This window comes from Cervus canadensis, chromosome 10, assembly GCF_019320065.1.
Source record: "Cervus canadensis isolate Bull #8, Minnesota chromosome 10, ASM1932006v1, whole genome shotgun sequence".
NCBI classification, from domain to species: domain Eukaryota; kingdom Metazoa; phylum Chordata; class Mammalia; order Artiodactyla; family Cervidae; genus Cervus; species Cervus canadensis.
In genome coordinates, this window is record NC_057395.1 from 28,662,286 (window position 1) to 28,689,087 (window position 26,802).

The 26,802-nt window shown below is 43.3% G+C and overlaps 1 protein-coding gene across 7 annotated transcripts in view; it reads left to right on the top strand.

Moving 5' to 3' along the window:
* MYO3A (myosin IIIA) overlaps positions 1 to 26,233 on the top strand; it is a 179,921-nt gene extending 153,688 nt beyond the window's left edge. For 6 of the 7 annotated variants that reach the window (XM_043479923.1, XM_043479920.1, XM_043479919.1 and 3 more), the window contains 5 exons: positions 2,717 to 2,861; positions 10,932 to 11,038; positions 16,881 to 16,921; positions 18,454 to 18,597; positions 23,494 to 26,233. In XM_043479923.1, the coding sequence (XP_043335858.1) occupies positions 2,717 to 2,861; positions 10,932 to 11,038; positions 16,881 to 16,921; positions 18,454 to 18,597; positions 23,494 to 23,611 (555 nt within the window). In that variant the 3' untranslated portion in view covers positions 23,612 to 26,233. Of the gene's footprint in view, positions 1 to 2,716; positions 2,862 to 10,931; positions 11,039 to 16,880; positions 16,922 to 18,453; positions 18,598 to 19,776; positions 20,730 to 23,493 lie in introns of those variants that run through there. The other variant, XM_043479924.1, reaches the window with a different exon arrangement.
* Positions 26,234 to 26,802: the final 569 nt, after the last annotated feature.

Consider the following 26,802-nt stretch of genomic DNA (forward strand, 5'->3'; position numbering starts at 1 on the left):
TGCAGTGAAGATGAACATCTGCATGTTCCATCATAACAACGAGGAACCATAAAGAAAAATCACAAAGGAAAATTCCCTCTTAAAGAATATCTCATGCTGTTCATAGGTGTGTTTCAGCTGTTTGTAAAAGGGGCAATAGAACTTCTTCTGAGTGTACAGTAAGTCCCCCAGACACAAGGGAGTTCCGTTCCAAGTGTGTGTTCATAAGTCCAATTTGTTCTTAAGTTCAACAGAGTTAGCCTAAGTACCCAACGAATGCAATCAGCTATATATATTGTACTGCCACAGGTTTATAAAACTTTTCACACAAATAATATATAAAAACAAAAATAAAATCATTTTTAATCTTACAGTACAGTACCTTGAAAAGTAGAGTAGTGCCATACAACAGCTGGCCTGCAGGGGTTGACATCAAGTGAGCAGGCAATAAATAAAGACACTGAACTAGTGCACTCTACACAGCGCTGTCCAGTGGAGTACACAAAACCCGTGGAGGATGCACACACGTGACAGTGTATGCCAGACACGTGACCTGACAGGATTGGACGTGTGAAAGCACGTTTGCATCTTTGAAAGCTCACAACTTGAAGGTGTGTATGTAGGGGACTTACTGTACATGGAACTCTGATAAATTAGTGCTATAGAGAGATCACAGGGACGGCCTTGTCCATGCCCCCTTCAGGCTCTCTCTCTTTCTAGGTATTTGACCTTGAGAAGATCCCTTTAGGTGTCAGCACCCTTATATTCTCCTGTATAAAGTGAAGGAGTGTCACTAGATGACCTCTAAAATGCATACTGTAAATGAGTATGTACTACCAGGGTAGTCAGTCAATAGTGTATGAAATCATAGAAGAAATAGCGTAATGGGTTAGAAATATCATAATTGGTTATTACCTATTACTCCCGAGTCCCTAATCTCTACTTATTGTCTGATGGTGGCTGAGCCCACAAGACACACAGTAACTGCCTGTGGACACCCTCAGACTGCTATGGATGTGGCCTGAACATCTACAACCTCTAGCTATTCATAGACCAGTCACTGATAAATTCAGCCCCTTCCTGTCCTTTTTGGTGTAAGCACATGGAAATAATGAGTTTAACATACATGAAGTCTTTCCTTTCCTTGTAATTAACATGCTCACTCTAAAGACCAAAGCAGAGATTAGGACCCTGACCTGCTCTGGGACTGAGATGTTCAGATGTACAGTCATTGGGCATCTACCCCAGTTCAGTTCAGTCCCTCAGTCGTGTCTGACTCTTTGCGACCCCATGAATCGCAGCACGACAGGCCTCCCTGTCCGTCACAAACTCCCAGAGTTTACTCAAACTCATGTCCATCGAGTTGGTGATGCCATCCAACCATCTCATCCTCTGTCATCCTCTTCTCCTCCTGCCCCCAATCCCTCCCAGCATCAGGGTCTTTTCCAATGAGTCAACTCTTCGCATGAGGTGGCCAAAATATTGGAGTTTCAGCTTCAGCATCAGTCCTTCCAATGAACACCCAGGACTGATCTCTTATAGGATGGACTGGTTGGATGCCCTTGCAGTCCAAGGGACTCTCAAGAGACTTCTCCAACACCACAGTTCAAAAGCATCAATTTTTTGGCGCTCAGCTTTCCTCACAGTCCAACTCTCACATCCATACATGACCACTGGAAAAACCATAGCCTTGACTAGATGGACCTTTGTTGGCAAAGTAATGTCTCTGCTTTTTAATATGCTGTCTAGGTTGGTCATAACTTTCCTTCCAAGGAGTAACCGTCTTTTAATTTCATGGCTGCAATCACCATACCTAGAGCTGCCTAATAACAGCATGGGAATGGGTTCAGTGCTCACAGGAGCAGAGGTAGAGACAGAAAAGGAGGAGCCCCACTTCAACCTAGCAGGTTGTATTATCAGACAGGGTAGAGAGAGGGGCCCAGATGGAAAGAGGAAGAAAGTAGCCCTATCATATGACATCCCTTATATGTGGAATCAAAAAATAAATGATGCAAGTGAACTCACAGATCAGAAACAGACGCACAGACCTAGAGAATGAACTTATGATTGCTGGGGGAAGGATGAGGGGAAGGGGTAATTAGGGAGTTTGGGGTGGACATGTACACTCCAGTATATTTGAAGTGGATAACCAACAAGGACATACTGTACAGCACAGGGAACTCTGCTCGACATTATGTGGCAGCCTGGATAGGAGGGGAGTTTGGGGGAAAGTGGATACCTCTACATGTATGGCTGAGTCCCTTCACCGTTCACCTGAAACTGTCACAACATTGTTAATCGGCTATACCCCAACACAAAATAAAAAGTTTTTAAAAAATTAAAAAATAGAGCCAAGTGAAGAAGCCTGGACAGGAAAGGAGGGAGTTAATACAGTCTAAGTCAGCAGACGGGTTCCTCAGGGTAAAAGAAAAGCCAGGGCAGCAGAATGGTTAAGGAGGAAAGACAGAGCTCAAGGACCCCAGGAAGGAGTCACCAGCAGGGAGGCTTCTGGAGGGTGGCGTGTTTGGCAGTTTGGATTGGAAAATGCACAGAACAGGAGGTTTCCTCAAGTGAGCACTCTGTCTGACCTGCGGCAGGGTCAAGGGGAGTCCCGGAGAAGAAGGACACGAGAACCCCACAGAGAGCCGATCAGAAATTGATCAGATCCCCAGGGTGTCTGTGGAGATGGCTGAAGTCCTTTCCTTGATTTAATTGAACACCTGACCTTCTTTTTTAGGTCTCAAAGCTATCTGAAGAATATTTCATTCTGCAGAAAAAACTGAATGAAATGACCTTGTCACAGCAACTGAAGCCTCTTTATTTTGGAGTCTATCCTCATAAGCCAATTACTAGACGAGTTTCTTCTCATCAGTGCCTCTCAGGTAAAAATGGGCAGGGTTGGAACTTCCAGAAGGGACAGGAAAAGCCAGATACTTGATTGTTTGTTAGTTGCCTACCTTTATTCTGTGGAAGATTTGAAGTGACTGTGTTCTATCTTCTCAGGAACCATCATTTCAGTTCATTTTTTAATGTTGATACACACTTTTCCAGAATATTCCACATATCTCCTACCTTTTCTGATTTCATTCTCCGCCTGCCCCCCCCCCCCCATATACACTTTAACTAGAACTTGGCTTAGGACACCAGAAGGAAATAGAAAGGGATGAAGTTGAGGGTGGGAGGCAGAGAGCAAGGTACAATTTTGATAAGAGGGAACAAACAAGTGAAATATATCTATTTCTTCTGTTGAAATCTGTACATTAAGTAGAAGGTATGAATCTAGAAGGTTCAGATTCACAGACCTAGATGCACTATTAAATTTTCTTTTTATCAACCTAAGTCACACTCTGCCCCCATTCACTAAACCAGTAAATAATGTCCAAATGAAAACTGAGGAACTAAGTGTGAACTAAGTATGAAGTTTAAAAATAAAATAGTCAACCAACTGCTTGTTTTGTCTTTGTTTTGATAAAATTGTTATATGTTGAATTTCATAGGACTTAACTGCACCTGCATTTTCCTTGAGAGAAATATGGTACAGGATTTATATAACTGGAGAGTGGCCATTTGACTACAGAGTCTATGCTGTTGTGTTCAGAAGTGTACAATGACATTGCATTATTTCTTTGAATAATGTGCAGAGTTACTCCTTTTTCAGGGGGAGATGTTCTTCTTCTTACTTATGGTGCACCTGGAAATTTGTGTTGACCATTGTGAAGAGAAGAAAAAGATTAATTGTAGGAAAAATATACCCTGGTAACACAAAAGCATATTTTCTTTCTCTCTTTTCACAAAGAGGCTATGACTGTCCAACAGGCTATAATTTTTTAATGGATTGCAAGGTTAACAAATAAGGACACTATCGTAATCCCCATGCTTCGTTTACACAATACCATCAGTAAATTCAGCTCTGCGTCATGGCAGCCCCTTGCCATGCCTACATACAGTAGATAGAATGAAAATGCTTTTGTGTTGCTTCTGCTTATTTCTAAGTTTTTATGGCATCTAGATTCATGTAGTAGTCCTAATATTTTTAGGTGTTATGGTGCAGATTTTGTATTTTTTTAGGTGTTATGGTGCAGATTTTGTATTTTTTTAGGTATGCCTAGCATTTTAAATGCTGGCCCCTAGAAATGCATTTTGCAAACTATCCAAGAATATATCTTTACATGTAACTGTAAATATGTTTACATTCATGTGAAGGCCAAGTAGCTCAAATAACGTTGGTTCATATATTTTATAGGAATGTTTTTAAAGGGGGATCAGAAGTTATACTGCTTCACACCCAACATACTCCAGTGAGCACTTGTCTTCCTAAACTTATTTGCTACTATTCTGCCTTCACTAGAAATAATACTAGGACTTCACTGGTGGTCCAGTGATTAAGACTTCACCTTCCAATCCAGGGGGTGTTAGTTCAATCCCTGGTTGCAAAGCTAAGATCCCACATGCCTTGCAACTGAAAAACCAAAATGTAAAACAGAAGCAATATTGAAACAAATTCAAAAAGGACTTTAAAAATGGTCAACATAAAAAAATCTTTTAAAAAAGGAAATAATACTAATTCCCCCCAAATCTTTCATAACAACAACCTTCAATATCCAAAACCAAATGATTTTATTTACAACCTTACAATTCAGTGAGTATCATTTATGTTTATCATTTTAATATATTAAATGCTAACATAAAAGATCTATTTGCCTCACATAGGTTTACACTGAATTATTGATTTTTGGTGAGTTAATGGATTTAATTCTGACAAAACAGTTGACTTAGCAGCCTTAAATGGAAACAGCTAAACTTTTTGTACCCCAATTATGTCTTCTCATTCTATAATTTTTATCTGTTCTAAACTACAGAAGACATGGAGCTTCCATGGAAGCAGCAAGCAATGAACAGTGTATTTCTATCTAACTTCCTGTTAAATTTCATATTAGAAACTGCATGACAAAAAAAGACTAAGCATGTCTGCAGCACTGAAAACAGTTTTTTCTTTACATATTTTGACACCATATTACTTAGCTACATGAGATCAATTCAAAGGGATGTTACATAGCATATTTGATAAAATAATATAGTCAACAAAGTAAATTCGCATAGTTTATAATTTCATACCACATAGAGAAAATACCTTCTTAAATATCTAGTATATTTAAAATTTTTTCTTATAACTAGACATTCTGGTCTAGTACATAAACTCCCAAATATCAGAATTGAACCAAATTACATTTTCTGATAATGCTTAAATTTTTCTGATTTGAAGAGAATAAATAAAAGTCTTACCTTATACAGAATACCCCAATATTAACCAGACATATTAATGATTTAAATGTGAGAAATAAATTAAGGGAAACCAAATAATATGAACTGACTCTTTCACAATCTCTGCTTAGGAGCCAACAAAGCATGAGAAGAAGTAATAAAAGGAATTACAGAGAAAAATAGTGGTCGATTTAGACTGTACAAATGTTAAAACCGTCTAGAGATTAGAAAGCATCGTTTCAAGTTAAAGAGCTACAGACAATCTGGATAAAATATTTAGAACAAATGGAGAAATGGTTGCTATATGTAATGTAGAATGACCTCATAAATTGTTAAGAAAAACACTAACTCAATGGAAAAATGGGCACAAGACATTGATTTATTTATAGAAGAACAAATGCAAATGGAAAGCAAGCATATATAGAATCATTCTAGAAATTAAAAATATAAATTAAAACGAGTTACTGTTTTTACTCATCACAATGGCAGAGATGAAAAAATATATAACAGTGATGAGAATGGGCTAGTTTAATTATCCTCAAACACTAATGATGAGACTAAAGACTCAACATTTCAGAAAGCAATTTAGCAATATGTAAAGAAAAGCTTTGAAATAGTTTCTATCATTCTCCCAGTAAACCCACTTATAAGAACGTAGCCTAAGGAGCTAATCAGAGCTGAAAGAGAAAAATTATGTACATGGCCAAAAATAAAATTAGGCAATAAGAAAATGATTAATAAGTAATGACACATTCATATCTGGAATATAAACAGCCCTTAAAAATCATTTTTAAAAGAACCTTGGCAAACTGCTAGCTGATCTAGCTAGCTATGGGGTACAAGACTGCAGAATTGGAATGAGAATCCTGTAAATAAGTCACTTAATCTTCTCCCGTGTCAAGTGGTTCACTAACAAGATCATCCAATACAGAGCTCTAGAGCAGGGGTCCCCAGCTTCCAGGATCTAATGCCTGATGATCTGAGGTGGAGTTGGTGTAATAATAATAATAGAAATAAAGTGCACAATAAATGTAACGCACTTGAATCATCCAGAAACCGTTCATCTCTCCCCACCATCCACGGAAAAATCGTCTTCCATGAAATTGGTCCCTGCTGCCCAAAAGGTTGGGGACCCCTGCAAGAAGCCAGGAGACTGGTGGAGGAGGGACCAAGTGCTTGCTCCCAGGTAGGGTGGATGCCCTCCATCCCTCCCTACCTTCAGAGTCCGTTCTGTATAAAATGAAGAATCTGAGTAACGTTCCTGCAGCCTGCACAGGGCTTCCCCTCCAGGTGGGAGAACACTAGAATGCCATCTCCGGATGGGTCATCTTTGCTGCCAGACTGTCTTGTGTCACCAAAAGCTTGCTTGCCATATCCAATGGTCATGCCTGTGACCAGACATTCCCTCGGAAGGGATAGTGGGTTTTTAAAAATATTGATGTGTTTCACCTTACCTTGAGAGGAACCACCTATCCTATTGTTACAAAGTGTGGGCAGGGTGGGGAGGTGGGGAAAACCAGAAAGGCTAAATGTTGCTTGTTTAAAACCAGATAGTATTCTTCTATTCTGTGTTTTTTTTAAAGACCAATTGGAGAAAATGACTAATAATCAATAAATAATTTTCTAAAATTTGGCTCTTAGGAAAAAAAATTAATGTAGGTTTTCACCTCAGGCCATATACTCAAATATTTTTTTAGGTAGATTAAGACCAATATGATCTTGAAAAAAAAGCAAGAGGTTATTGAGAGTCTTTTAAATGCCACCCCTGAGTTTTCCTTATTCTTCAGCCAGGTAAGCATGTATTTTTGTTGTGTGACTATCTCCTTAGTCCCATGGATGGTCGCACACAGGATGCGTGCTCAGGGCTCCGTGTGAGACTCAGCACAGGTGGCACTCTTCAGCCCATCAGCATCATTGTGTGCGTTCCCCCTGTGTTTCTGGTGGGGTGCACTCCTGTATGTATGCAGGATGGCTGGGAGTGAGGGAGAACCTAACTGCATGGACCAGAACAAAACTAACGAGCCTCTGAGGTTTCTAATCCATGACCTCTGCCCAACAGAGAAGATGGGAGTAAATGACAGATAGGTAGTGAGCACTTCCAAGAGACAGATGGTGGTCCAGAGGGGACGTCTGTGGTTCTCACCACACAAGCAAAGCTGCTTCATTCTCCTGTTTCTCCTGTGACTTTAGTTTAGAAGAGAATGTGAGGGGCACGCTGGGAGCAGCCTCTTTCCCAAACCTAAGACTGTAACTGAAAAGCTAAATGCTCACTTCGAGGTCCTGATGCAGAGTTCTCAAATCTGAGGGGACAGAGAGCTCAAAGCCCATGAGCTGTAGGAGGACAGATCTGACTTGGCTCTCGGGCATCGGTGGTCTGCTGATGGAAAAAAAAAAACAAAAGAGCCAAAGAGGGACTTCTCTGGCAGTCCAGTGGTTAAGGCTTTGCCTCCCCATGCAGGGGATGCAAATTCAATCCCTGGTTGGGGAGTTAAGATCTCATATGCCTTGTGGTCAAAGAAACAAAACATAAAGCAGAAGCAATATTGTAACAAATTCAGAAGACTTTTTAAAGGGTCCACATCAAAGGGGAAAAATTGGACAAAGAGAAAGAAGAGCCAAAGTAATTGTTGAGCAGGTTCAAATGGGGGTGGGGCTGGCAGCTGCCTTCTGAGGCCAGAGGGAGCCTGGAGACAGATCCGCTGAACACTAGGCTCGCCTGAAGTGCTCTGGATACTTCGAGCAGAGGCACCTGCGCTTATAACACATCATCTCAGGAAAACTCCAAAGGAAGGAGGAAGGAAAACAAGTGGTCGGATCTAGAACGAGCATGAGAAGTGAAAATATCTCTGGGAACTCAGAGCATGAGGCAGTGCAAGGCAGAGAGGAGCACAGAGGGACTGAATTATCCACACAAGCTCGGAATCTGCACCCAGTTCTCTCCAAGGGCACCTAGCCTGGCTGAAGGGCAGACAAGGTGAAAGGCAGAGAGAGCAGCTTCCTGAAGGGAGGTTGCAATCCAAACTATGGTGAATCCTGCCTTTAACACATAGCCATGAGCATTCCTCCCTTCTAAGATTTCTTCTGGGTCCTTATATTGCTTCAAGTTCACAGGCCGACCATTTGTAAATAGAAATTTACCAAAACTGAAAAACAGATTTCTTAAGGAAGAAACAGTAACATCAATGCATTTCTATGCTGTTAATATCTGATTTAGACATGTGATACTTTGGCAAATTATATTCTGCATGTTTACTTAAGTAAAATAGTATAATTATCATGAAATGAGAATAATGCTGAAATTTAATTTTCTAGAGCAAATATTGGCAATGTGTTTTAAGTCTGTCTTCTGCCTTCTGAATGCAAAATGTTGAGATTTGTCCTTTCATTATTTTTTAAATGTGCATTCCTGACAGACTCAAACACTTAATGAAATTATTAGCAGAACTACAATATAAATAAGTGTTTTACCTTCTGGCTATTTAATATAGCAACAACCTTTAAGAGCTAATATGTATCATGCACATCACACAAAATGGTCATAAACCTAATTATGCTACTGCCAACATTGATGTGTTGCTGGTAATTTGTCATTATAAATGTTTATGTCACTTTTATAATTAAGGAGTTAGGATGACGTTGGCAGGCAATGTTTGTACGCCCCCAAAGGAACAAAAATTTAGAGGGCAAAATAAACTTGTGCCTTTCTGAAATCTTTGTATGCTGATAACCTCATGGGCAATTTGTTCTTCAAAAATGCAAAATATTCTGGGGAGGTTTAATCTGAAGGATCAGACTCTATTGAGTATGTTTCTCAATAATTTTCACCTACTGGCTGCCCACTAATATGGTCGTATCTGAAGGGAAGACACCTCTTAAGATTATTCAGCCCAACCTTCACATTATCCTGGTGAAGAAAAAAGTTAATTCTGCAAGATATAGAATTAGTTAGAAATTCTGAAAATTCAACATCTTTTGAGATTATATCTGTAATATGCACATTCCCTCATGCATCTTTATAATTTTATGTAAATGTGACCATCCCATACATTCCAGGATTCTTTTGAATTCACTACTTTTAAAATTTTCCCTCTGCTGTCTATAAATGTGATCTCATGTACCAAGATCTCAGTTTCTTTTGTTTTATTCCAAAAATGACAGTGATGAATGATTGTCCTGCTTTTCTCTGGTCCACGTTGTTCCCTGCCTTACACCGCAATGACATACTCCCAACTAGCTGATCTTTGTCATCCAGCAACTTCCCATACATTTAAAAATGAATGAAGTGGATAACGTTAGGATGTGAATGCTCTGGTGATAAGTTTGTTCTCACAGGGGGCTGGGGCTGGGACTAGGAAGTTAGCCATCTGTGGGTCTCCATCCTGGTTAGAGTTGTTTTATGCTGGCAGTCATGGCTGCTTACACATATAAGTAGGAGATATTCTTTGATTTGATTAGATTTGACTTGATTTGATTAGAAAGATTTGGAACAATTTGGTTTCTCTGTGTATTTCTACCTCTGAGGATTAGGAATTATTATTACCCCATTATTATATGCAGTAATGATCTAGTGATGCCCTTAAAGTCCCACTAGAAAATGTGTGCTCAGATATCTGTTGAATATAGGCCATTCCCCACTAAGCACCTGCACCGCACTCCTTGCCCAACTTTGAAATATTTTTTCGTGCAGAGATTCCTGTACAGATGCTTTCAGGTATGGGGATCAAGAATCATGAAAAATAGACAGAAATTCTTTGTAAGAGGCCTATTGTTAGTCACTCAGTCCTGTCTGACTCTTTGCGACCCCATGGACTGTAGTCCACCAGGCTCCTCTGTCCATGGGATTCTCCAGGCAAGAATACTGGAGTGGGTAGCCATTCTCTTCTGTAGGGGATCTTCCCAACCCAGGGATCAAACCCAGGTCTTCCACATTATAGGCAGATTCTCTACTGTCTGAGCCACAAGAGGCCTATTAGCTCAGTGCGTAAAAAGCCATTTGTGAGGAGCACCGACTGCCAAGTGTGAAGCCCATCAGGAGCTCTGATGACGTTGCTACAGATTGGAGAACTTGGCTCTGTGACAGAGCAAGGGAAGGAGGACAAACTTAATTCTTTCTTTGCCGGCATTTTTAAAGTCTAATCTGAACATCCTAATAGTTTGAGATTCTAAATATTGTTGAAAGACTAGATTAGACTTCTAGAAAAGAGGCCCGCCTGCAGATAGCAGTCCCTTGTTTTGGGCCATAATATGAGGTGGTGCTTTAGAGTGAGGATCATGCAGTGTGTGGATGGATGGATGGACGGATGACCAGATGAATGGATGGATAGGTGGGTCACTGTATAAGGCCAGCAACAGGGGATTCTGTGAGCATTATCCTCCTTTTCTAAGATTTTATGGCTGTTTTTTCCCTTGCCCGCCCCACTCATCCTCTGAGCTGCTGTTCCATGTTACAAACTGTGCAATTCTTTCCTTCCTCTTGCCCTCTTCTCAAAGTCCTAGACCATCAGACAATTGGAAGGAAGCAGGTGGTGAAGATTATAATAAGGGTTGGTGGGGGCAACAAAGGAATTTCCTTTTTCTTCAGTTTTAGCCTCAGTTGTATGTATATAATTTGTTCTTTAACTCTAAAGGAAAACATTGCTGAATAAATCCTTTGGTAATGAAGTCCTTATTTATGATCACCTTTCTTGTAGGTATCTCAAAAGGAGAGGAGCCAAAAATATTGAGACCCCCGAGGCGGCCTCGAAAACCCAAAACACTAAATAACTCTGAAGACTCCACATACTATTCTCTGCTTCATGTAAGTATGTGTGTTAGGTGCTTAGTCATGTCCATCTCATCGCAACCTCATGGACTGTAGCCTGCCAGGCTCCTCTGTCCTTGGAATTCTCCAGGCAAGAAAACTGAAGCGGGTAGCCATTCCTTTCTCCAGAGGATCTTCCCACCCAAGGATTGAACCTGCGTCTCCTGCATTACAGGCAGATTCTTTACCTTCTGAGCCACCAGAGGCTCGATCTTATTATCAGATGGGAGCTGTAGTGCCCCCTAATGGCCACCAGGGAAACTGACCACACAGTCCTGTCAAGAGAGAGGGCTCTTTGAAGCAGATGCCTGTTGGTTTCTCCTCCCCGGCCCCTCCCCTGGCTGACGGCCTGGACCTGTGCCTGTCCTCTGGCCTCTCTTCCTCAGGGTCGACCCTTCCCCCACAGGCCTGTGGCCTCCCAGAAGTTTTCTCTGCTAGTCCTTGAATTTGAACCGATATGCAAATATCAACTCAGAAAGAGAAGTGTCACAGCAGGAGCTCTCCCAGAGAGGGCCCTTGGTGCGAAAGGGTGAGTCCCCAAGAAAGGGAGGGGGAGAAGGAGATACTTATTGAGGACCTTTTAAATTCTAGGTCCAGAGTGAGGTGTGTTCACACACATTGTGAGGTCGAATTCGAGAAGGAGCCTGGAGGGTGGCATCCCCATCTCCTGGATCAGGATTCTGAGACGTGGATGAGGCACTTCTGAGCCATGAGGGCCGTTCACTGTGCTCAGGTCTTCTGATTCCACATCTCCTGTTGAGTCATAGTGAGCAGCCTGGGAGCTCTTGGCATCATACCCGCCGGCTGGTCCTTCCTCTCAGGTTCCTGTTTTTCCGTGAATCCACCTGGTTACCTACACCAGGAAACTGGGAGGCAGCCCGAGTCTTGCCTGCTATCTCAAACCTGACATCGGATCAGTCACTCGAAAGTGTGTCTTCTCCCCACAAAGGCTGGCTCTGATTCGTCGTCCTCCTCCGGCTACCCCAGCAGCTACCCTATTCCAGACTATCTCATTCCTCACCTGGATAGTTCAGGTCCCACCTAATTGCTTCTGATCTCAGCCTCTGTAGTCATTCTCACCCTGCGTAGCACCTTAAATAGCTTGGCCACCCCTTCTGCATCAAACCCAGATGCCTTCCTTGTTGGACCCGGGACAACGCCTCCTCCCAGCCCCACTGACCAGAGTTACCTCCTGGCATCTTGCCAGTGTACAGCCTCCCATGTCTCCCAGTCTTTTGCTCCTGCTGGTCCTTTTATTTGGAGTACTTATTCCCTTCCCGCTGCGTGGTTGACAGAGCAACAATTCTCCATGTCCCAAAGAACCCAGAGAAGGTTTCCCGTGAGTTGGAATTGTCTCCTATCTCCCTGGCATCAAATGAAGCTTGACTTCCAGATCAGCCCTCTCCTAGTCCTCTTCCTTCTCTTTGGTGGTTTTTCTCCAGTTTCTTTGGAAGGGTCCTATTCCCTTTGGTGTTGCGTAGGATTCAATCTTAGATTCTCTTCTCATCCCATTACCTTCAGACGCTCTCATCAGCTGCCATGACCTCCGTTTCTACCAATTCCTGAATCCTGGTCTCTGGCTCAGACCTACCCCTCTCTCCAAACTCAAATATCAAAATGCCTAGTGTTCATTTTACATATTCTGTGTGATGGACAAAGGCACCCATACGTGTGTGTGTGTGTGTGTGTGTGTGTGTGTGTGTGTGTACATACACACACAATACATACTATGGATACATATATACACAGACACACAGACCTATATACTATAGGTACACACACACACACATATGCAGGCACAGAGTTTTATTGAGACGTAAGTCACATGCCATACAATTCATCCATCTAAGGTACACAGTTAAATGGTTTTCAGTGTAAATAGAGTTGTACAACCATCACCACAATTTTGGTTCTATATTTTTTCATTTATTTTCAAAATACAACTTTGAATTGAAATATGGTTGATTTACAATGTTGTAAATCAGTATGTATATTAAATATATATAGCTGACTCACAAGTGAGTCCCAACTCTCAAGAAGCCTACTTTGTCATCATACTGTTATTTTTTAAATGAATATAATGTGTTTTCATACATCTTAAATTATCAGTGACTGGAATCTCTTTTATAGCCCTGACTCTTGAAATCTGTGGCTGAAGTGAAACGTAAAACATAGAAAACTAGTATATTATTATAAGTAAAAACACACCATGGATTCATATTTATCTGGCCCTTCCCTGGATTTGGGGAAGTTACACATTAAGTGAAATTTAAGCTGTGATGAAGCCTCATCCCCTTTAAACATCAAAACTCTTTCTATACTTTTAAATGGTTTTCATGAACATCATTCTAAAATATGCTGCATATTTTAAGCCTTCTCTTCATGACCCAGGCCACTGTAGTCAGCAAAAATGTCTGTACTTTATTCATATCTATGCTTATCAGAGAAGCTCCCTGACAGTCATATCTAAAGCAACACCTGCTTCTGTATTTGCCTGGCCCAGCTTCATGTTTCTTCATAGCAGGTATAAATATGTATCTGCGTGTCTCCTGTCTGACTCTCCCTTATGGACTAGAAGCTCCAGGAAGACAGAGACTTTGCTCCTTCTTATAGCCCCATTGTTGCTCATCATGAGCCTATTTGCTAAAAAAAAAACACGGGACGTATTTAGACAAGATTCTCAGCGCTGCCAGACTGTGGACGTGGCGCCCCTCGTGCTTGCCTGACATGAGCAGTTGTGCTGACAGGTGTCTCGCCTATTAATTCAGCTTTTGTTTCTCCCTGGACATCACCACTGACTGTGGTCATTCCAGCTGCCTTCATGCCGATACCAGCTCTCTTCTGTGATGGGATTCTGTTAACCTCCTACATCTGGAGAATGTTGCTGTTGTCCTGTCCAAAATAAGAGTAAGCTGAGGCTGAGAATCGTGGCTTGGACGAGAGAATGTTAGCTGAATACATCGCTCTGTTGTCACGGGGTGTGGTGTCTGCTCTAACGTCCAGAAACTGTGCGGCCATCAGCAAAATGACTCAGGGCCAACAGCTTCCTCAAAAAGTGAGTGATGGACACAGTCCAATCACAAGCCCCTTCTGGTCCCATTATTTTTCTGGAGTCTTCCCCGAACCACAGCAGCAGGTGGTTTGACCCGCTCCCAGGTCCCTTTTTTAATGTCTGCATTTTGGCTCCTGTCTTAATCCTTGTGAAGACCTCTGAATACATAATGCATTCAAAGGAAAGTAAGAATGTGTCCATTATGTTGTAATGGAGGTGAATTTTCAAGTTTTATCATAAAGCAAATTTCTTTATGTCATGTGGGAAGGAGATGGAGTAAGATGCAGTGACCGAGGAAGGGTTTCTTCAGAGTCCGCCGAACTCAGACCTCTGTTCTTTCAAAGGCTTCCTCAGAATACATCCTCACCAGATCTCATGCTTAAGTCATCTCTGTCTCCTTGTCTTTCTTCTTTATTCTGGTTTGGCAAGAACCTGCCACAGGACATTTGGTTCTTTATTTGCATTTTAAATTTCAGGTTTGCAATTTGTCATATCAAAACTTTAATTGAGGACTTCTCTGTGGTCCAGTAGTTAACATGCCATACTTCTGATGCAGGGAGCATGGGTTCAATCTGTGGTCAGGGAACTAAGATCCTGTGGGTCATGCAGTGTGGCCAAAATATAAATAAAAATTAAAATATAATTTAAGATATCTAATTCAAGACATCGTTGGTCTTAGCATTTCAAACATACCTCATTTTGTTGTGCTTCACAGGTACTTTTTTTTTACAAGTTGAAGTTTTGTGGAAACCATTCAGAAAGTCTATTGGCACTATTTCCCCAACACAGTTTAGTTTGCTCATTTCCTGTCTCTGTGTCCCATTTTGGTAATTTTTGAAATATTTCAGACCCTCTGCCAGCATTTTAATGGCATTTTTAGCAATAAAATATTTTTAAATTTTTAAATTAAGGTATGCATTTTTTAGGCATAATGCTATTGCACACTTTATAATAGACTATAGTGTAGTATAAACTAGGCTTCCCTGGTGGTGCTAGTGGTAAAGAACCATCCTGCCAATGCAGGAGAGATGCGGATTCGATCCCTGGGTTGAGAAGATCCCCTGGAGTAGGGGCTGGCAACCCACTCCAGTATCTCGCCTGGAGAATCCCCGTGGACAGAGGAGCCTGGAAGACTACAGTTCATAGGGTCGCACAGAGTCAGGCATGACTGAAGCGACTTAGCACTCATGTACATTGTGTAAACTGGCCATACCACACGGCATGTGGGATCTTAGTTCCCCAACCAGGGATCTAACTCACACCTCTTGCATTGAAAGTGCAGAGTCTTAACCACTGGACTGCCAGGCAAGTCCCATGTAAATGTAACTTTTATGCACCTAGAAACCAAAAAAAAATTGTGTGACTTGCTTTATTGTGATACTCGCTTTATTGCAGTGGCCTGGAACCAAACCTGCAATATCTCTCAGATGAGAATGTAAGTGCCCCTAATATAAAGCCCCCAGTGATAAAATGTGTATTAAATCCTCTTCTAGATAGTACAGTATCCTTCATGATGAAGAATGCCATCACATACATCCCTAACTTTAGCCCTAGAGCCTAGGAAACTAAGAGACAATTAAATGTAAAGCTCTGTCTTAAAGTTCATCTTTCTCTCTCTCTGTTCCTTATTTACAGCTCCTATTTTATTCCTTTGACTACATAATTGCTTCTATTATAAGCCATCTTAAATAATTTTGGGAAAAATATACCACTGAATTACATGTCATAAGAGTATTCTAGCACAGACGAGAGCGAAAAAAAAGTGCAGACAATGTTTCTTCCTTAAGAATTCAGTAACTGAGAACCAACTTGTACATAGCATCTCCCAGACAGAAACACTGATCCAGAAGAAAAAGTGGTTCTTGCCAGGGCAGAGCAGTATTTGATTCTTGGCTGTAGAAGGAGGATCTCTGTTACTCAACATCATTCAGCATCTCTTCAGATTATGGAAAGTTGTTGTCGAGAACAAGAGAGACATTTTTTCAGATAATGGATCAAGGAGCCAGGACCTCTCATGTTAAAACACTAACCACCACAGCAAACAGCACCCTGGTCCCAGGGGATCATTAGCTGAACTACTGGGGGCCATTGTACCACTGCTGGTACGTCTTTGTTTGTAAGCGCCTCCTAGCCTCAGCATCTGGGCCAGGAATGTGCAGTTAACAGGAAATGTTAAGGTGGGCTGGAATGTCTTTGGTGTCCTGCCCCTTACATTGTTATTTTCAGAATGATCCTCTCCCAGACTTGATGCAGGTAAGCATTCACTTCTGCCTCATCCACTGGCTACAATACCAACCAATAAGAAGAAGCAAACTATGAGCTATTTGACTCATCTAACGTTTTAGGGTATTAAAATGATAAACGATGAGAAAAAAGTGATCAATAAAATCAGTGTATGTCAGTGTATCTGTATCTATAATCAGTGTATCAGTGTATCTATAATCAGTGTATCTATAAAGGTAACTTGGGAAAACCCTTCATATTGACAAACCATTATTATTAATAATCGTCATTTTTATTATCTTGCATTTTTATGGTGTCAGTCAACTTGATGCTTTCCTTAGTGTTTCCACAGTTACAATATCTTCAGCTTGTTTGCAGTATTTGTTTCCTTAGCCTAAAAGACATATATACTCTTTTCAACATGTAAATATAAAAGTTCAAATATATTGAGCTAGAACCCAGTGAAATATAATTTTATATATTAATACTATAGTAATATATCCATTAATTATATTAAGATCATAAAGTTATATATATTCTTTTTAATTATTCTATTCCCTTTAGAAATCAATCCAAGAAGAAAAACGAAGACCAAGGAAAGATAGGTAATTATTTTTAAGTTTTAATAACTGGTCAAACCAAAATATAAATCTATATGTTCAAATTATGTTTAAAGGCCACCTGTTTTATATGCATAGATTTGGAAAGTGGTGTGCTGTCAATAAATTTTTAAATATGGAGTTTATATGTAATCTATAAGATCTTGCCTATTGGAAATATATATTGAGCTAAACCCAGAGCAGTAGGTGGCTCAGTGGTAAAGAATCCAACTGCCAATGTAAGAGGCACAGATTTGATCCCTGGGTTGGGAAAGACCCCCTGGAGAAGGGAATGGCAACCCACTCCAGTATTCTTGCCTGGGAAATCCCACGGACAGAGGAGCCTGGCGGACTACAGTGTGTGGGGTCGCAAAGACTCAGACACAAGCAGAAACGCAGTGCATGGTATATATACTGAGAATTCAGACAGTTTTGAATAAATTGTGCCATCCAGTACAGAATTGTCCTTTCTTGTCCCATTAATATGGTTTTGATTGAGCTATTTGAACATGCTCATGTTCATGAGCTTTCTTTCCCCAAACTCCTTTGTACTTCTTTGTTCTTCAACATGAGCTAAATCTTACATTTTATTAATATAATGGCTATGAATTTGTCAGGAAGATGAGGTTTCTGACACCTGCGTGTGTGGCCCACTTCAATTCAAACTATTTCCCTTTCCCTGTAACATTTCAGTCCACACTTTTAATATCATCCCACTATTTCAATCAACTAATTTCCAGACAGTGCTCAAAACAATTGAGAGTTCTTCTGAGAAGCATGAGTGGACACAGAGTTCCCTGTTTATGAATTGGTGGCATTCTGAAAATGTGTTTACAAATTGGTTATCTTAACTTGAAAAGAGCTTTTCCCCAAAGGACTGTAATACCTAGTAGTTTTCCAGACCTTTACCTCTTGACCTTGGATGAAGTCCCATCAGATTACAGAACACCACAGGAACCAGAAGCATAGCTTGAGTAGATCCACAAATGAAAATGGTTGAGGACACACCCCTGCATGTGTTTCTTGTGCAGGAATTAAAATCTAGTACAGAAATTAATCCCCCAAAGACCAGAGGATAGGGAAGGACAGGTTGCCTGTGAAGGAAGTGAGGTGAGATTGTGACGCCCTGTGTGCATCCACGGGCTGATGGATAAATTTGGGAAATGGTTGTGCTGGGACATAAAGGTCAACTTTCCTCATAGTGGCCCAAGGGTCAGTTCTGAGCCCTGGCCAAATGAGTATTTATAATCACCAACTCTCTAGTAGCTGCTAGTTTTGTGCCAAGTTGGATGTGGTAGAAGTTGGAAAAGCATTTCCAGCAGCTAAATACTCTCTTAAAGGTAAGAGGTGAGTGGTTTTTCTTTTTAATTTATGGTATGTTCTGTTTTTTGCACATCTCAAGACTTCTCTCATTCCTATTAGCATGCATGTGTGACTTGATTACTGTGAATGTTAATACTTTATATGAAGAAGCCAAGTATCTCATAAGTTTTGGTGAGTAAACAGCCTGATACTATGGTGTGTTTGGTCATTTGCAGTCAGGGGAAATTATTAGATCTGGAGGATTTCTATTATAAGGAGTTTTTGCCCAGTCATCCTGGACCAAAGGACCACAACCCTAGTTTAAGAGAACGAAGACAACAGCAAGAACTCCAGAACCAATGTTTCAAAGCTGATGAAAGGTAATAAATATATGTTAAAGTACGGCATTTTTAATGTTATACTCACCATTCCATTTCTAGAGCACTTTCATTTATGTATGGACTAATCAGGCTACAGTTCATGTGGTCACAAAGAGTTGAATATGACTGAAGCGATTAAGCTTGCTAGCTTAATGACAAAGTGTTCTTACTGAATATTGCATCTTGTGATTGATACGTTGTTTAAAAGTAAAGTCAAGGATTACGGTAGGTAATCAGATATCCCAGTTTCTCTAGCACAGTCTCAGTGTTTACTTGTTTTCTTGGTGTAATCATCAATGCTGCTGCTGCTAAGTTGCTTCAGTCATGTCTGACTCTGCGACCCCATAGACGGCAGCCCACCAGGCTCCACCGTCCCTGGGATTCTCCAGGCAAGAGTACTGGAGTGGGTTGCCATTGCCTTCTCCAATCATCAATAGAATCTCCTTTTAAAATACCTCGGTTTGGATGACAAATGACACGGTCATACTAACTGTAAGCAATAACTGTCTTCAGTAGTAGCCACAACCTGTGTTTAAGCTCTAACCAACATGATTTTATGAACTTATTGGTTTCTCGATGGTGCTATATAATTTCTCAGAATCAATGATGTCAGACCAAAAAAAAAATATTTGGGAGAACGTTTCATACAGGAATGTGTATTTTAGATATGATTTTCACTTTGCCACCAGCTTTGATATTTAACTCAAACCATTTGTAGCTTTCTTATAATTTGGGGAATCTTTTTTTCTTTCCCCAAAAAATTCTTGGTAAAGTTTTGAAATTGAGGGCACTAACAAGATGGACATGTGGTATATGAAAAATGAGAGCAACACCAGGCAATATAAAGCTGTTTTTCCAACATTCTAAGTGAACATCCTTTGGCCCAGAGCACTCAGATGCCTCACCCACCTCTTTGACAGTGTGATGTGTGGTTAAGATAAGAGGCTTTAGAGTCTTAGATTTGGGTCCTGATTCTGCTACTTAGTTACTGAGTAACCTTGCTCTTGTTACTGAGCCTCTCTAAGCTTCCGTTTCCACATCTGCAAAAGGATTTACTAATTGCCTCTCCCTGTTGTTGGAGAGATGAAATGATGAATGCGGATGTGATTAATGCCAGACATGGTGCCGGCGAGTTGTTCCATAAATGGTGGCCGTCATTCTCTTTATTTGCATGTCCAGAACCAACCTGAACTATGATTTCTGCCCCTTGTCTCCAAAAGAAGATGTATTCCTCCATCTCAGAGCCGAGGACTGTTAACAGGTTGGGGCTTAGAGATGCTCTGGTCCAACCACAGAACTCTCTACAGGAGAATACCAAGTGCCCAAGAGATTAAAGGACGTGCCCGATGTCCCACATTGAGTGCGTGAACTAAAATCCAAGAGCTTTCGATCCCGGCTCAGTTGGCTTCTCACTGACTTAGCTGCTCCCCATTTTGACAGGCCAGTCTGCCTCTTCTCCAGTGTGTTCTCCCCTCCCCCAGCAGCAGACACACATCTGCTGTGAACGTGTTCTATCCTGACATTCCAGTGGCATCTAAGGATGTGAAGTCAGCGTTCACTGGACGGGAAGCTGGAAGCTCGCATCAGAGGAGTGTTCAGTTGTGCTCTTATCTTGTTGTCTTTGCTCTGATCTCATTTACTCTTCCCAGGAGCTGGGGAGGAGGTGGGGGCGTTACTCTCACCTTCCTTTTTTATAGATGAGGAGGCTAAGTCTGCAAAGTTTCATACTGCATATAGTCACCTAGATAATAAGTAATGGAAGTAAAATTTGAGCACAGGCCTTTGTGCGTTTAGAGTTGATGACTTTAGGCACCCACGCTGGGTGCTAGAGGAAGGAGAGATGCAATGAATGCAGGGATGCATAAGATACAGATAGAAGATCCTTATGTCCATATCTGAGGAGCTGGGCTGTAGAGAGAAAGTATACTGATCTAACCATGCTGACAGGCAACTCCAAGGTGGTATATTTCTAAACTAAGGAAGATTAAAGGGATAAGCCACCAAGTGCAGTAGATCAACCTTGATAGGATCTTGGCTTTAAAATAAGACACAAAACAGAAAAACAGCTCTGAAGGATCTTTGGGGACAGTTAGAGAAGCTTCAGGCCAAACTATCTGTTGGAATATTTTATATATCTTATACATCTTAAATTATTATTTTATAAACAAATATATTACATCTTTGTATATATTTATACTGTATAGAAATATGTGTGTGTGTTAGTTACTCAGTCATGTCCAATTTTTTGTGACCCCATGGACTGCAGCCCACCAGGCCACCCTGTCCATCGAATTCTTCAGGCAATACTGGAATGGGATGCCATTTCCTTCTCCAACATATAGCAATATATAGTGCATATTTATATGTAAATATTGTTACATTATTCTGATAATTTATTACATCTATTTATATATATTTTGAACACATACACCCCAAATATTAGCATTAGTATACCAGGAAGGTATGAGCAGGTCTGGGTATCAGGAACAACAGCAATGAAGAGTTGAGTGTCTTGTGAATTTGAATGAATGGAAGCAGGTGGCAGGTAGCCAGTAATTAGCTGGACGTGTGTCTGTCCTCCTGGCTAAGACCAAACCTTCCATTTGTGCACTGAATCCTAGTCCTTCCGTGTTCACCAGAACATTGTCCTGCAACTGTCCCCTCTCTCTTCTACATCTTGAATGTCTGTTCCCTTTACGGAATCATTTCTGAGAGTCTGTGAACTTGATGTAATTGGATGCATCATAAAAAGCACCCTTGACTCAATCTGGAAGTCCACCTTTACTTTCCAGAGCACCCGTGTTCCTGGTCTTCATTATAGCAGAAAAGTAATAGATAAGTGTGATCCTGCCTCCTCCAGGTCCTCTCTTCCCATCCTTTCTTGGGCCACCATACTCAGGTTTCCATTCCCATCACTCAATGGAAACTGTCCCTGCCAAGATCATCCTATCTGGAAATGATTCTTAATCCTTATCTCACCCTTATAAGTAGCATGTGATGTTCTTTCTTCAAACATTTTCTTCACTGTCTTCCAGGACAATAAGTACTTCTCTTGGTTTGCCTACTCTCTCACTGGCTGCTCCTTCTCATTCCCTTTGGCTGATTTCTTTTCATTTGCCTGACCTCTCAACACTGGAGAGTCTCATCCTTTGTATTATCAAGGTATACTCTCATGATCTTAAATATCATCTATTTACCTAAAACTGTCAAACTGAGAATACCTTTACCTGAGATCAGGGCTTATATATCCAACTGCCTATTCAGTATTTCCTCTTGAATATCTAGTATCCCAAACTTAGCACAATTGAAACCAAAATCTTTTACCTCCCCCCCCCAAATATACTCCTTCAGCAGCCTTCCCCATTTCATTAAATGGCAACCTCATTTTTCTTGTTGTCTGAGGTAAAAACCTTGGAGACATGCTTAATTCCTTTCTTTTACACCCCACATCCATTCAGTGGACTCTTCCAGATCGACCTACCAAGATGACCAAAATCTGACCAGTTCTCAGCTCCTCAGGCTTGCTTAGACTATTGCCCAGTCTTTTCACAGGCCTCTTTACTTCCACTGAATCACCCTGCTACTCCAAAACCTCCAGTGTCTCTCTTGTTCAAGGCCCTGCCATGGTCTCAAAGCTCCACATTGCCTGCCACACTGTCCCCTCCTTCCTCCACTCTCATCCCTTGCTGTTCTCCCCATTACTTGCTCCACTCCAGCCGTAGTAGCCTCCTTGCTGTGCCATGAACACAATACACGCACTGTCATCTTAGGACCATAATGGGGATCTCCTGTCATACTGGAATGGCTGCCCTTCCCTGCGAGATCTGCCTGGCTCCCTCCTCCCCTTCTTCAGGTCTCCCATCAGATGTCACCTCATCAGAGAGTCCTTTCCTGATCACCCTCTATGAAATTGCTTACACACACACACACACACATACACCCATCCGCCTGGCTCTTCTTTGTAGAGCAACTCTCACCACCTGGAGTACTGGAGCTGTCCATGGTCCTCTCGCCTTCCAGACTGTAACCCTGGGAGTGTAGGGACTTGTGTACACCTACACCTACATGGAGTAGGTGCTCCATGAATAAATGAATCGATGAATAACGCTGCATTTTAGGGAGCTCCCTGCTTCCCCCAGGCAAGCTGCAGAACCCAAAGGTAATTGTTGGCAGGGTTTCCCAGCAGTGGCTTCAGGAAGGTGGCCCAACAGCCTCACTGAAGATGTTGAAACATTGCAAAAGCTAACAGAGTGATTGGTCCAATTTGGGGGGAGCATTTAGGTGGCTCAGCCGGTAAAGAATCTGCCTGCAATGCAGAAAACCCCGCTTCGATCCCTGGTTTGGGAAGATCCCATGGGGAAGGGAATGGCAACCCACTCCAGTATTCTTGCCTGGAGAATTCCATGGGCAGAGGAGCCTGGGGGTGGGGGTGGGGCTAACAGTCCGTGGATCACAAAGAGTCGGACACGCCTGAGTGACTAACACGCTTCCTTTAAAAGAAAGAACTGAGCGTTTGCAAAATGATAGTCTATAGAGGCAGCTTGAGTTTCCTGTTTAAGAAGAAGGTACTGAAGTATTTATTGGTTGTGAATTATTTCAAGCCAAACCAAGCTCACCTTTCTGAACTACACCTGATGTTTTACTTAGCTGTCATTCAGACAACTAGGCTTCACCAGGTTCCACCAACCCATCTGCTCCTCCCTCAGGAGTTTTGCAAACCTGCTGAGGAAATACAGCAAATCGGTTTGGTCACTGCCTTGCTGTTTTGAACGTGCGGTTCTTAAACGCCCGCTGAAGGTGGGAGGTGTGGGAGAAGGACCCGCCTGCCTCGGGGTAGGCGGGGAAGCGCCGCGCGCGGTGGCGCCGCTGACGCTGGGTCCCGGGTCTCGCTCGCAGGTGCTGGGCGGCGGAGGACGGCGTGGAGGAGGAGAACGGGCCGGCCGCCAACCCCTACGACTACAGGAGGCTCCTGCGCAAAACCTCCCAGCGCCGGCGCCTCGTTCAGCAGGTGTAGCCCCGCTGCTCCGCGGTCAGCGCCGTCGGGATGTGCCCGAGACTATGGGGCTTGCCGGGGCCAAAGCGGGGGACCCTGGGGCTCTGGGCCATCAGACACTGGGGCCGCGGCTCTGATCTTCGCAGGGGTTGCCCGCTGTGCTGGCCCCTCGAGTGCCCGGGCCAGCTGCTGGTGCTCGGAGAACTGAGAGCCCTTCAGACGCGGCGTCTCCGCGCTCGCGGGTCCTCCTCTCCCACCAGCCCGCCCGCCGGGCTGGGCGTCCCTGGCCCCGGCCCCCAGTGTGTCTCTTTGTTCATTTCTGCGACACCTCCCGTGGACACGACTGCGCCTGAGCTCTCGCAGACCCCTCATCTCTCCTTCGAGTGACTTCAAAGGTTTCCTCTTTCTTGGAAACGGCTTTGCCAGGCCCGCAGGGTCCTCGCTGAGGGGTTGAGTCCGTGAGAAGCGGACAAAGCACCGGGGGTTGGGGGGCGGGGCCGACTTTGAAGATGAACTTCATCCCAAACTCGCGCTTTCCCTTGCTTTGGTCTTTAAGGCTATCAAATAAAGGCAATGCCTTGGAAAGGACGTGCTCCACCGGATTCCCCTTAGGGCCCAGGTTCCCGCTGCCCAGCTCTGCAGGTGCCACGGCCCAGGGAGGGGAGACGGTGCCTTCTGTCTAACATCAACGAATAACATCGCTCCCTGCCCCCATCCCAAACGAACATACCTCTAACTTTAAAAGCCCCCGTACTTTAGACACAAACATGGGCTCTAGACAAGACTCCAAATCCTGCAGCACACAGCGCCCACACGCATGGAGCCCCACCCTCTCACACACTCAAAGTCTTCCCAACCAAGGTGGCTTCCTTACAGAGGAGGAGATGGGTGGATGGCATCACCAACTCAATGGACATGAGTTTGAGCAAACTCCGGGAGATGGTGAAGGTGCTGCAGTCCATGGGGGTCGCAAAGAGTCAAACACTACTGAGCGAGCGAATGAACAACAATAAAAATTCTGGTCCCACCGCTGAGCTGAGCGGTCCGATTTTGAAGGTTCTCCTAGTCTTCAGGTGTGGGGCTGTCTTTGGGCTCTGAGTTTTGGTGTATTTAAGATGGAAGGGATGGTGGTGGGTAGGCAACCCGTTTGCCTTCCTCAGTTGGCTGCATTTTATTTAAAAAACTCAGGTTAAGCTCTTCTGTGGATGTGATGCCCTCCGAGTCTGTGCAGCCTGGAACAGGAGAGGGAAGAAGGTGCAGTGGTTTCCTGGATGACCGAGTTGGCTGGAAGGGTTATATCTCTTTTGCCAGAGTCCCCAGCTCCTGCACCCCAGCTCCTGCCCTGGGCCGGGGTCTTGGGGAAAGTATTCAAGGAGGGAGTGAGAGCACATGTGCAGCTGGCTAACAGCGTGTACTGCGGTGCTCTCCGATGGGTGGTAAGGTTCTCTCCAACCCAAGCAGCTGGCACCGAAAGGTCCCCAGTGATGATGCCAACAACCTCTTCCTTTTACAAAGGGCCCCCTCGCAAGGGGAAGCCTCCCACTGATGCAGGGCTGAGCTCCAAGGCCAAGTGCACTCAGGCCCTGCTCCTTAACCTGAGTTCCCGCCTCTGTCTCCATGGAGGTTGGGACCTGGAAGGAGGAGCCACCTTTGGGGTGTGGACCGACAGCAGGGCTGTGGTTGGGGTATGGGCTGGGCCTGGTCCAGGCACCCAGGAGACCAGCCCTGCAGGGAGGAGATGGAGGGGCATCTCTAACCCAAGGTTTCCCGGCCCCCTCCACCGCTACTCACCTGTCCACCCACCACCAGGAGGCCTTAGGGGGACAAAAGCAGCTCTGCTTCTTTGCCAGTCCTGTTCAATCGAAGCTTCCAGAGTGGCCCCACAGACCAGACCCCTGGCAGCCTGACCTGTTGCTGGAGAGAGAGGCAATTGGACCCCTCCCTAAAGTCCACACCACCCCCCTTTTGAAGTGGGACTAGAGCAGAGAGCAGCAAACACGCGATGAAAGGTTGCAATGTTTTTGTTTTCCTTTCTTCTTTTGAATTCTTCATTTTCTCTCCTTTCCCTTCTCTCTTTCCATCTCTTCTTCTTTGTCCTCTGACACTTAAGGGAGGACTCCAGGGAAAATTCATACCAGACACTCTTCTTTGGCAGGCCTGCAAGGCAATCTCTGGGTAAACCACTGACAAGAAATAGGTCAACCAAGGAAACCAACCCTAGCCGGCGGCCCTAGGAGCTTGAGTCTCTTCCCTCATTTGAGGAAGGGCCTTCGAAAGCTCTTCCCCAGTGCTGGCCCGCCTCCCTTCCCCATCCGGTGGCTGCCTCCTTTGTGAATTAATGACTGTAATTATTACCTCCCAGAGCTCTTTTGTTATCTCCAACCCAAGCCCAAATGAGGGGAGAGCGGGCTCTTTTTTTGAAATGAAAGTCTTTATAAAGCAAATTACCCATCTAGGGAGGGCGGGCATTAAGGAAAGACAAATCAGATACTGTGTGCATCTGAAGTGGGTGTGTTAGATAAAAATGTAGATATCACCATTAGATTCAAAACACTCTGGAGTTTCTGATTTAATGCAGTTTATTTAAAGAGAAGAAGTTTAAGTCATTGCTTTTTTAAAAAATCTATTAAATTCGGTGTTGCAATTTCTACCTTTCTTGTATTTTAATCCGTTCCCTTCTTCGAGGCTTTGTGTGCATTTAAAACATTTATTTTAAAGAATATTTTTGTTTTCAAACACTCATCCATTGTAGAAAAATTCTGCAACTCCAGCCTGCTGACTTGAAGTGAAACATGTGCAGGATTTGGAGTGGATTTAAGCAAAGAATGGGTCTCTTCTCCAGCTTCTCTCTTCGCTGAGGAGCAGGAGCTGCAGAGCCACCTGCCAACGGCCAACCCACGAAGTCTTTACACCCCTGGAGATGTCACGTGGATCCACTGGAGCTGGGAGCTGGGAGCATGGGAAAGAGGGTGGAATGCCGGCCTGTGTTCCTATTAACCTGGTGGCTGCAACCTGGCGCAGACTTCTCAGCACAGCAGGCTCTGAGCTGAGCAAAAGCCCACCGGGCCAGCACCCCCGCACCCAAACCCAGGCTCGGATCTGGCAGCCACGGCGCCGATCCTGTGGCTCCTCCAGGCTCATGGGAAGAAGACAAAGCTTTGTGGAGAGAACTGACCAGGCCACCGTGTGCCTTGGGGCACAGGATTTGGGCT